Below are 12,920 nucleotides of genomic sequence, written 5' to 3'. Positions count from 1 at the left end.
TTCAATCTGATTGAACTGTGATTGTGGTTTTGACAGCACTGTTTTCAGAACCAGTTCACAAAAATCAGCTACAACTGTGCCACTGAACCACACCCACTGTTTCAAACACACCTCTCAACTTGAACTAATACAGAATGCAACGCAACCAACTGCTCGATACCACACCTCGCACAGACCGCCAAAGTTATTCACCAGCCATCATTCAAATGTTAAAATCGAAAAGCAATCTGAACACCTTTCCGCACTGAAACTCAACTCAAAAATCATATCTGTCAAAGATTCTCCAGAAGGTGTTAAGAACCTGATCCATGAACAAGGAGTTTAAAAATTCACATTGTGCAAGTTCCCTGCGAGTGAAGTGACTGCTGTCACGGTGGGAACACACCCGCATCCTTCCTCCTCTTCTGGATGAAGTTCTTCAACTTAACCCAACGACCACTTGCAGTAATGCAGAACAAAGAAAGGCAAGCCATGATTTTACTATTTAAAAATCATACTGAGGCAGAATTCAATCAATGCACATCAAAGAAAAAGGATGTTCGAAGGAAGAGCAAGTGAAAGAGGCTGAACACATCATGTTACAAAAATTTGGTAAAATGTGAGTCCCCAAGCATCGCTCCAAACAATATTTTTAATGTTAACATCGACATTTTGGGACAAAAATATATTCATAAAAACCCCAAAAGCCACAAATTTCATGTCTCCTTGTGGATCATTACATTTCTATTTCTAATAAAACTCAACACAAAAGATTCTGCAGGTGTTAGAAATCCAGAGCAACACACAAAATGCTGGAGGAACTCAGCAAGTCTGGCAGCATCTATGGAAGGGAATAAATAGTCCACATTTCGGGGTGAGCCCCTTCATCAGGTTGCTACGAAAATCATTCCTTTAAAAAAAAAACGAGTAGTCATGGCACCTCCTGGTGACCCACTAGCTTCACGTTGTATATTCTGCTAAAGCTCATACCCAGACCATCAGTCTGACCAATTGCAGCATAGGGTCAATGGCTCTTGTCCAATTTTTTCTATAGTAATGCTCACATTTCTGCAGGGTGGGTGCATATGACAGGACTGGGTTAGTGTACTGCAGCAGCCCTGGTCGCACAAAAAGTGACTCTGCTGTCTACCTCACTGTCACCCACTACCATACTTGGGCTTCCTCCAGTGAAATACAAACATCTCCTCCGATGCCTCTTCATTTCTAACCCCATTTAACTACCTGGCTCAAACTAACCAGATTGAGATTACGCACAGGCAAATGATACTACCAAACGGGGCCAGCTGCTCAGTGTGGATGCTTTTTAAAAAAACTATTTAGAGATACAGCGTGGAACAGACCCTTTCAGCCCAGTGAGACACGCCACCCAGCTACCCACCTATTGAACCCAAGCCTAATTATAGGACAATTTACAATGACTAATTAACCTCCTAGCCTGCAACCCTTTGGAGTGAGAGGGGAAACCGGAGCAGCCTGTGAAAGCCACGCACTCACGGGGGAAACATACAAACTCCTTGTAGACAGCACCAGGATTGAACTCCGAACACCATCACCCTGAGCTGTAATAATTGCGCTGAAGCGAATATTTCCATCTTGTATAATTCTATTGCTCTAAAGTTGGGACAAGTCATCCATTGCTCCTTACTTTCAAACAGTAACATTAAGTTCTTATCCGTCAGTTCATTTACTTTAAGGATTCAAACCCCAGACGAATACTTCATCAACGATGCAGTATTGGACGGCCAAATGTACTGCCTCTTGGATAAAACATCAATAAAACTCGAGTCCTGGTGGAGGGTCTCAAACTGAGATACTGACCATCCCTTTACTGCTGAAACAGACGAGTACTTGCAGCAGTTCGTTTTTTCATCATTATTTAGACATACAGTAACAGGCCCTTCTGGCCCAATGAGTCCTTGCCACCTAATTACACCCATGTAACTAATTAACCTACTATCCCATACACCTTTGGAATGTGGGAGGGAACCCGAATACCCAGAGGAAATCTACATGGTCGTGGGGTCGCTGGCGCTGCAAAGTGATGCGCTAACCGGTACGCTACCGTGCCACCCAATTCAACGTTCTACTCTGCTGGATTCATGTAGTGACAATGTGAAGGTCTAGCAGCACCCTGAGCCAACAATTCATGGTCTGCAAACCATGAATCAGCAAAGATATAATTTAAGTAGTTACACATCTCATTTGTTGTGGTTGACACTGCTTATACCAAGTGCCAAAACAACTCTGGCTGCATTTCAAACTGGCAGTGAATAGCTATGGGACGTCCTTAAGATGTCAATTATTACTTAAAATCCTCTTCTTGCAATTCATCATAACTACCTTACCTATACTTGCAACTGCCCTTGCTTCACCCAGCTACTACCCATCAGCTCAGCAGGATTAAATTTGCCAACTTGTTTCATTTTCTCTTCGACTGACCAGTAGGACTCATTTCCCACTGTTTCATCATTTATCTCCCCTGCCTGTATCATGCAGTCTTCGAATATTGAGAGGCCTAGATCAAGTGGACATGGAGAAAAAGTTTCCTAATGTGGGGGAGTCTAGGACCAGATGGCACAACATCAGAATACAAGGATATCCTTTTAGAACAGAGATGAGGAGGAATTTCTTTAGTCAGAGGGTGGTGAATCTGTGGAGTTCATTGTCTCATACAACTGTGGAGACCAAGTCATCGGGTATATTTACATTAGAGATTTATAGGTTCTTGATTAGTCAGGATGTCAAAGGTTACGGGGAGAAGACACAAAAATGGGGTTGACAGGGATAATAAATCAACCATGATGGAATGGCAGAGCAGACTCGATGGGCTGAATGGCTTAATTCTGCCCTATGTCTTATAGAATTCTGGCTGACCACCACTTCTCGGCAGCTACGGTCACTCTACATTTCCAGCTAAAATAAGGTACAGATTGGGTAAGCGGCAGAGGGTCATCCACCATGGAGATTGGGGGAGCGCGGTAGTGTACCAGTCAGCACAACAGCATTACAGCAGCAGCGACTACGGCTCAATTCCTGCCGCAATGAGTGTGTGAGCTTCCTCCAGGTGCTCTGGTTTCCTCCCACATTCCAAAGACATACCTGTTAGTAGCTTACACGCAACACACATAAAAGTTGCTGGTGAACACAACAGACCAGACAGCATCTATAGGAAGAGGTACAGTCGACGTTACGGGCCTGTTAGTAGGTTAATTGGTCTAACAAGGGCATAACTGGGCAACAGGGGCTCATTGGGCCAGAGGGGCCTGTTAACATGCTGTACCTCTTATAAAATAAATAGATAAATGAAGCACGTGCAAAAGAGTAAGTGGGACAATAGTGTTGGGGAGAAAAGAGATAATAGGATGAAAACTGCACCTCAAAATGGTAATGTGGAGTGTGTATTATGTGAGGCAAACAAGCAAGCAGGGCATGGGGGTCTGTAGTAGTTACTGATGGAACCAAGATGTTCTAATAATAATACTAACTTATTTATAGAGCATTTTTCATACAAACAATATAGTTCAAAGTGCTTTACAATGGGATAAAGAGACAAAAAAGATGTTAGTTAAAAGGTAAACATGAGATTTTTGCAGATGCTGGAAATTAGAGCAACACACACAAAATGCAGGAGGAACTCAGCAGCTCAGGCAGCATCTATGGAAATGTTAACGTTTCAGGCTGAGACCCACCACAAGGGCTTAGTTAAGAGAGGTTAGTTAAAAGGAAGGTTAAATAAACAGGCAACACACATCAAAGTTGCTGGTGAACACAGCAGGGCAGGCAGCATCTCTAGGAAGAGGTACAGTCGACATTTCAGGCCGAGACCCTTCGTCAGGACTAACTGAAGGAAGAGCTAGTAAGAGATTTTGAGCTGATGTTTAAAAGTGTCAATTGAGTCAGCATCCCTTATGGTTTTAGGTATTGAGCTCCACAGTTTAGGAGAGTAGTTCAGAAAAGCTGATCTGCCAATTATCTTTTGAAGGAGATTGTTTAAATTTAAGAGACTGGCGGAAGAAGATCTGAGAGCTCAAAATACCCACAACATACAGCGGGGCATCCCACAATAACGCAAATCCTCCTCCAACAAACTTTGTGAACCAGCCTGATGTTTCAAATTTAGCAGCATGCTTGAGACACTGCATTATCCAGGTGAGAAGAGCAAACCACCCAGAACATGTTCCAGGCAGGTACCAGAGCCATGACATTTCAATCGTGTTCATTACCAGCAGAGATAAGTGGTATAATTAAATTGTAAATTATCATTAAAATACAAGGATCAATGTTATAAGATTATGAGTAACTAATGTTAAAATTACTTACTTTTGTCATAGCGCCAGCTTGCTGTGCATTTAGACCCGCGTGTGCTCCCATCTGTGCCGATCCTTGAGCCAGAGTCTCTGCTAACACACTGCCAGAGTTTGAATACTGCATTCCGCCACGTCCCCTGCCAGCAGCGCCCAAGGATCCGTTCAGCACCTGGCCCTGGCCTTGCTGCGATTGCTGCATCAGACCTTGGCTGTTGTTGCTGCTCAGAAGAGCCTGGTGTGTGTGACTGAGATTGGCATTGATGCCCATTCCTCCTGGCCCGCTTGGAGCAGCTGGATTGCCACTGGCAGACACCAAACCCGCCGTCGCGTTGTGGAGTTTTGGTTCTCCGAGCTTTTGTGCTTGTGTGTTCAGTGCCTGAGAGCCGGGTGTTGAAGAACTTGAACCGCTGGCTGCCATCCCCAAACTGGAAGGTGAAGTCAGCCCCTGATTGTGTGGGCTTTTACCCATGTTGCTTACGTTGGAGCTGTTCTGCTGGCTCTGGCCAGGATTGTCCATTGATCTACCAGGATTGCTGTTGGAGTTCACATTGGCCAGTCCTCCAGTGAGACTGGAGCCACTGCCAGCTCGCAGGAGTTCTGAGAGCTGCTTGTGTTTAGACGCAGCGTCCTGACCAATGACACTGCTCAGCTGGCCCAATTCACCACCATTGGGCAGTCCCAGGGAATCGGATGACCTGATCAACTCATCGGGCAAGTCATTTTCTAAATCAAACGACAATCCAAAATCTAAAGAAAATAAAAATATTCACTGTATTAGTGGCAGATCAATGCGAGTTATCTTTCTGAAATTTCACATTGAAGTTCTGCAGCCAGAACTGAGCAGATAAAAATACGTGATTTAACAATGTATGCCCTTAAAGAGCAACGCTGCATGAAACATGTAACACTTGCACATTGTAACCCAAACCAACCCCACCGATACTGCAGGCTAACCTATTTCCAACTACATGGAGAGTCCACAGAGCAAAAAGACTTTCTTTGCTCCATTCAACTTTCAAAGACTGTTTGGAAAATTGTGTAACAATAAATAAAATAGTTAATTTTCATATTTGATTGAAATATTGTGGAAAATTGGTGATTATCATTTAATTGTACATGAATCTATTTAGAAAGCAAGATCAACCATCAAATCATCAGTGTTGGATTCCCAAAATGAACAAACCTGAGACTGACTTGCATTGACAAACATTGATGCAAAGGAAAGGCTTTGGGAAGTAACACTGAAGTCAAGCTAAACCTCGGTTTCACAATGGCTATGTGAAACTTATCAGAAATTAGCCGCTACATTACAACTCAAGGAGTTTAATACATCTGAACATGCAAACTACAGACACTACTTCAATGTAAAATGCACGATACAAAGTAACCCTATTGGCCACAGTCAATGCTTCAGAGACTGAACCCTCACTCTCTCAGTGGTTACATACCTACAATAGTCTATATGAGCTTTCATACCTTGAAAATTTATAATGTAATTCTGTTCATTTATAATGATGATTGAGAAAGGCATAAACTTTTAAAATGAACTTAGGACACAACATATCACTTAATTTGTAAATATAATAGTGGATTGTCAAAGTATAGAGAAATATAACAATTCAAACTTGGAGAACTAACACCAATTTTTTTGATGAAAGACACTAGTTCCAGAATGTTTCCACATTCTCACTGCTTTCCAGCATTATCGTTTACCCCGTATACCTCTACAGTTTTAACCATCCATTGCTGCTTTAAAATTACCATATAACTAAAATCCTCTCATCATGGGTTCTCTTTGTAGTTACTGTAATTTTGTTGGATGCTGGCCTGCCATTTGTGGTTATAGCTCCCGTTAATAGTTGCGTGGAATAATTTTAAACTAGCAGTAATTATTACTACTCAAAAGGTTTTGACAATCAAATTAACTCCTCAGCCCAAGATGAGAGCTGTTGAATTGATAAATTTTGTCACTGGACTGTACAGAATGAAATGTAATTTGTGCAGTTCCATCTATTTGCCATGGACATACTGCAGTTTTCCTCCACAACTTTCTGTTTACAAACTACAGAAGGCTATTATTTCTTACTAAAGATCGGGTGGGACTTTTCCCAATTAATGCTAGAATATTACTTTTTTTTCAGTCAAAACAACAGAACAAGTTATCAGAAAACGGCTAAAGGACTACACAAGAAATCAATCTACTACTCAAATTTATTAATTTATTTGTTAAACTTCATATTCCTTTCTGATTCAACGTTCCCTCCCCCTCATATTACTTTAACTTTAACAAAATGTTTTATGCATTTTCATCCAAAGTACAATTCCTCACATGGACTCTAAGTTTACAATTGGGTGCAGAACACATCAGACCCAAAGACATCTGTATACTTTCTCCAAGTCAAAACGGCAAAATAAATACAATGACTGAACTTGAACTTTGAAGTATTTAACAAAACTAAGTAATGCTTCGAACTGCGCCGATCAGGTTTTTTTTTGCTTGTTTGTCTCAAAAAATCTTTCTTCTCTCTCCTTCCTCCATAATATGTCAGAGAGCATATCCCAAAATCAGCAAACCGTAGTTAGCGTTATTGCTCAGTACGGAGAAAGCAGCAAAACGACTATTTCACTTGCCTCCCCTCAATCAAACCATTTTAAAGCAATCCTGAGCGAGTTTAAGCCCAGAGTCTTATTAAACCACACAAACACATATCCATCGAAAGTCTGCAACTCTGGGAGTTGCAGGGTACTGGGAGACCATGCCTCCAACTACCCTCCACGCCAGGTTGTCCCAGACCCCAGCTCCCTCCCTTACCTGTGCTGTCACTGGCAGAACGCGCCGGCGAGTTGAGTTTCGGCCGCTTGGCAGACGGCGGTCCATCCAGTAGATTCTCGGCCATTTTATTTCTGGATGTATTCTATGTATTACTGCTTTCCCCCTCCCCTTTTAAAGCGCGTTGGGTGGAATAAGCATCGAAAGGTGAGGGAGGGGGTGGGGTACGGAGACGGAGGCAGCCGCAGGCCGCGGGGCCTGAGATCAGTGCCGGCTCCTCCTCAGCCCCAGCGCCATTCCCCCACCGCGACACCCCGCGCCGCCATTCTGCACTCCCCTCACACCCGGGACACCGATTCCCTTCCACTCCTCGCTCGCGTATATTTTCAATTTTGTATAATAAATTGATCTTTTGCTCTCCCCGCACACACACACACGCACAAAAAAGCCACCCCACCGAAGGCAGTCAGTCGGGCCTCATTGTAGGCGGCGGGGCCCTGGCCGGGCCGGGGACTAGCGCCGGGCTGCTGCCGGCTGAGGCGATGAAAACAATACTTGAGCCGGAGCCTGGCTCCGGCCCAGCCGTGGGGACACGGTTTGGCTAACCCCCCTCACCCGCTCCCCGTCCTCCGCAGCGCTCTCGCCCCGGAGAAAGGCGCCCGGAGCCGCGCTGATTTAGCGATCAAGTGGATTTGGGCGCCGCCTGCGGGCTCGGGGGGGCCGGCGGGGCGGCGGGCGCAGCTCCCGATGTCGTTCAATTCTTCCCAAATTTCGGACGAATTTTTCCACCAAGATGGCGGCTGTTGATCTTAAAGTTTTTTTTCCTCCTGACGTTCCGTCCACCGAGGGAGAAGGGGGCGGGGCCACGGGCTGCGCACGGAGATTGCCGAACATTCCCCCCCCCCCCCGCCGCCTCCTCCCCTCGGCGCTACTACGGAAAAACCCGAACCTCTCGACTGTTCCGGGGCGGGTCGTCCACGTGATGCGAACTCGCCCAAGTCGTTGGTCAGCAACACGAAGGCATGAGGGCATCAATGACGTCATATTAAAGAAACGCTTGATGCATTTTGGGGTTACTAGCAAACACACATGCGCACCTGGAACTGAGGTGTAGATGAATTGCAGCATTGCTCTTGCTCGCAGGTATTCGACACACCGGTGGATAATAAGACTTACGTCGTCGTTTTCATAGTTTTTGGTGGAAGCGGCATACAGACAATGAAATCTATTTGCAACATTGATTACTAAAAAAGACCTCGCGTGTGTGAAACTGATCCAAGGTCCTTCATTGAACTTAATATTTGAGTCAGCCGCAAAAAGGGATATCAGACTGGTAACGAGAATTTTGGTCACAAAAAATAAACCTTAAAGGAAAGAGAGGAAAATTTTGATCATTAACTACGTTTCTCTCTGTCTCTCCAAGGTTTCTGCTTAATCTGTATTTATTTCAGATGTTTAGCAGCTACAATATTTTGATCTTTCACGAGTTCCAGAGTTTTGACTAAAGCCAGAATGGAGTTACTAAAATCAAAAGTACAGATTAAAAAAAAATCTCCACTTCCTACGTTAACGTGTAAGAATTTTCAATTCATGTAACATTGGAGACAATAAATATATTAAGAGTTGAACAAATCTGATACAGGTCCAAAGTTTAATTTCACTGGCATATGGGTAAAATTTGTTTTACGGCAGCAGTACATTGCAATACAATTTTTTTTCTTAAATAAGAACATTCTAAAATGTTAAATTAGTAGTGCAAACAAAGAGCAAAAGGAAAAAAAAAGTGGGGTTGAATGAAGTATTGTACGTGAGTTCATTGTCCGTTAGAAATCTGATGGCGGAGGGGAAGAAGCTGTTCTTAAAACGTGAAGTATGTGTCTTCAAGCTCTTGTATCCCCTCCTTGATGGTTACATTAAGAGTGATGGGGATCTTTAATAATCGATGCTGCCTTTTGAAGATGTTCTCGATGCTGGGGAGGCTAGTGCCCAGGATGGAGCTGGCTGAGCTTACTACTTCTACCAACTTCCTTTCCGATCCTGTGCAGTCGCCCCCTTTATACCAGACGTTGATGCAACCTGTTATAATGCTCTCCACGATACATCTATAGGAAGTTGCGGATTCTTTGTGTCATACCAAGTCTCCTTGAACTCCCAATGAAATATAGCTGTTATCCTGCCTCCTTTGTCATTGCATCAATATGTTAGGCCCAGGATAGATCTTCAGAGATGTTCACACCCAAGAACTTGAAACTATTCAGCCTTTCCACCGCTGATCCCTCGACTTCCCCTTCCTAAAGGGCAGTTTGTGAGCTCGAAATAAGCGTCACAGAGACAGTATGTCTCACATTTGAATGATATTACCAGAAGAGAAGAATATATGAGAAAGGAAAGTGGGAAAGAGTAGACTACTGGGGCTAAAGAGCTGGGAGAAATAACCTATTTCAAATGATCCCCTGGCTATTATTCATTAAATAAAATGGGGAGCTAAACTACCCAATCCTTCACTGGCACCAGTCTAGCCACCATCAAGGATATATATGAAGAAAGGTGCTGGAAAAGGTCCGGGAACATCACGAATGGTCCCACCCACCCTGCTCATAGACTGTTTGTCCCCACTCCCATCAGGAAGGAGGCTACAGGGCATCCACACCAGGACCACCAAACTCAAAAACAGATCCTTTCCCCAAGCACGAAGGCTGATCAATACCTCCACCCATTAACCCACTCCCACACCCCCAACCACCACTACTTCATCATTTCCTGTCAGAGTCTCTTCTGTACAGACTCTCCTGTGCCTTGCATAACTTTCCGGAGGTACACTCAATGTATATAAACCAGTTTATGTATTTATATTCATGGTGTTTTTATTACTTTGTTCTTTATGTTATGATGTTGATTTAATGAGTCAGTGGTATTGACTACAGGAAACAACCATTAGCTTCATATTTAAGACTAAAGCATAGGAGCAGATTTAGGCCATTTGGCCTCCGGAGTCTGCTACTTCATTCCGTCATGGGTGATTTATTATTCTTCTCACCCCCGTTCTCCCACCTTCTCACCTTACTGGTCAAGAACCTATCATCTTAAAATTATAAATTGTTCAATTTTGCAAATTGTTCAGTTGGTCCTTTTCTGGCAATGTGAGAAACCCACTTTTGTGTCTGGAGTACATATTTCAAAAGAGAGACCAAATGAGAGCTTTTTGATAACATGAATAGAAAAAAATCTGTGTTTAGGTCACCATGTCACAATGAAAGAAACAAACCTCTAAGAGAATGAAGAAATTATGGGGAGGGGGAAAAAAAACTCGTGAAGACAAAGAATGCTTTCTGTAATTTTGAGCTCCCCCAGAATTCTGCTGCTGATATCACAACGTACTTCAAGTTAGTTCATTTCTCCTGCTATATTAACTGCCCTACACTAGCTCCTGGTTCTTCAACACATCAGATTTTAATATTCTTTCATATAATCTCTCCTTATTTCTTTTAGCCCTTAAAAACCTCCAGAATCTCTGAGATCATACAGTCTGGCCTCTTGCATAGAGTTGCAAGAGAAAGTTTGTGAACCCTTTGCAATTACCTGGTTTTCTGTATTAATTCCCCATAAAATGTGGTCTAATCTTCATTAATGTAACAATAGTAGACAAACACAATCTGCCTAAACTAGTAACACACAAACAATTATACTTCTCATCAATACTGAGTACACCATTTAAACAATCAGCCTAGGTTCAAAAAAAAATTATGTGAACCTTTGGAGTAGTGCCTTCTACAAAACAATATTTGGAGTCAGGCGTTCTAGTCAATGAGATAGGATTGGAGGTGTGGGTTGTAGAGATGCCCTGTCCTTTTTAAAAAAAAACACACACACAGGTCATGTTACTGATAGAGCCTGCTCTTCTCCAGAAGGATGTTGTGTGTGTCATGCCTTGTTCAAAACAACTTTCAAAGGACCTTAGAAGAATTGTACAGATGCATGAAGCTGGAAACGGCTACAAAAGCATTTCTAAAGACCTGAATGCTCATCAGTCCACTGAAAAATAAATTGTCTACAAATGGAAGAAATTCAGTACTGTTGCTACTCTCCCTAGGAGTGAGTATCCTGTAAAGATCACACCAAGAGCATAACGTGCAATGCTAAAGGTAATAAAGAACCCATGGGTAACATCAACAGACCTGCAGAAATCTCTAGAACTTACTAAAGTCTCTGTTCCTGTGTCCACTACAAGAAAAACACTGAACAAGAATGGTAGCAACGCACATCAAAGTTGCTGGTGAACGCAGCAGGCCAGGCAGCATCTCTAGGAAGAGGTACAGTCGACGTTTCAGGCCGAGACCCTTCCTCAGGACCAGTCCTGAGGAAGGGTCTACAGCCTGAAACATCGACTGTACCTCTTCCTAGAGATGCTGCCTGGCCTGCTGCGTTCACCAGCAACTTTGATGTGTGTTGCTTGAATTTCCAGCATCTGCAGAATTCCTGTTGTTTGTGAAAAAGAATAGTGTTCATGGAAGGCCACCATTGAGGAAAGCACTGCTCTAATAAAAAGCATTGCTGCACAACTCTAGTTTCCAAGACTACTTAGATGTTCCACATTTCTGGGACAATGTTCTGCAGACAGGTGAGGCAAAAGTTGAACTTTTTGGCTGAAATGCACACCGTTATGCGTGGAAACAAAGGGGCAATGTGCACCAACACCAAAACCTCGTACAACTGTGAAGTATGGTAGAAGGAGTATCACATGGTTTGGGGCTGCTTTGCTGCCTCGGGGTCTGGATGGTTTGCAATTATTGAGGGAAAAATTAGTACAAAATTGTATAGACATTTTACAGAGTAGCAATCCATCACCTAAAGCTTAATGGAAGTTGGATGATGCAACAAGACAATGATACAAAAAACAAGAGTAAATCAATAACAGAATGGTTTAAAAAGAAAAGTCCTGTTTTGGAATGGCTAAGTCAGGGTCCAGACCTTAACCCAATTGAGATGCTGTGGCACAACCTGAATAGGCTGTTCATGCAAGGTATCCCAGAAATATTGATGAACCAAAACAACTCTGTATGGAGGAATAGTCTAAAATTCCTCCTCATCATTGTGCAAGTCTGATCAGCAGCCACAGGAAACATTTGGTGGAGATTATTGCTGCTAAAGGAATTTCTACCAGTTATTTAATACAAGGGTTCACATACCTTTTTCTGTCTGGACTGTGAATGATTAAACAATGTGTTCAATAAAGACATGAGAAGTGTGTTATTTTAGATAGATTGCTTGTCTATTGTGACTTAGATGAATATCAGACTATATTTTGAGTAATTAGTGCAGAAAACCAGGCAATTGCGAGGGGTTCACAATCATTTTTTTTCAACTGTATATCTTTTAATTTCTCCTCAGTTGTGTTTTCAGCTGCATTTGTCTTTCTTGCCTTAGAGTGGGAGGTAAAACAGTGGTCAGTAAATAGGAAATAAAGGGAAGTACAAGTTAATGCACTTGAGGTAGATCAAGACTACCTTCATTTGTCACCTGTACATCATTATATACAGTGAAATGGATTGTTTGTGTGAAATCAAATCAGCGAGGATTATACTGGTGGCAGCACAGAAGTGTCGCTCACTTCGGGCATCAACACATAGTATACCCTCAACTTACTAACTAACCCTTACTAATCTGTATGTCTTTGGAACATGGGAGGAAACTGTGGCACCCGGAGGAATCCATACAATCAAGGGGAGAATGTGCAAACTCCTTATAGACAGCAACAGGGACTGAACCCCAACTGGTGATCATTGGTGCTGTAAAGCTTGCACTAACCTCAAGGTGACCATGAGCAAGAAGAAAAAAATAAAATC

General features: G+C 42.8%; 1 protein-coding gene across 1 annotated transcript in view; it reads right to left on the bottom strand.

The window, feature by feature from the left end:
* The window catches only part of crebbpa (CREB binding protein a), a 158,265-nt gene extending 150,331 nt beyond the window's left edge, over positions 1 to 7,934 (bottom strand). Inside the window, exons 1-2 of the mRNA XM_072269213.1 lie at positions 7,120 to 7,934; positions 4,321 to 5,054 (exon numbers count right to left, since the gene is read on the bottom strand). Of these exons, the coding sequence (XP_072125314.1) occupies positions 4,321 to 5,054; positions 7,120 to 7,204 (819 nt within the window). The 5' untranslated portion in view covers positions 7,205 to 7,934. The remainder of the gene's footprint in view (positions 1 to 4,320; positions 5,055 to 7,119) is intronic.
* Positions 7,935 to 12,920: the final 4,986 nt, after the last annotated feature.

Source organism: Mobula birostris, chromosome 9 (assembly GCF_030028105.1).
Source record: "Mobula birostris isolate sMobBir1 chromosome 9, sMobBir1.hap1, whole genome shotgun sequence".
In the NCBI taxonomy this organism is placed as follows: Eukaryota; Metazoa; Chordata; class Chondrichthyes; order Myliobatiformes; family Myliobatidae; genus Mobula; species Mobula birostris.
Note: the sequence above shows the minus strand (reverse complement) of the source record. Positions and strands in the feature narration are given on the sequence as shown.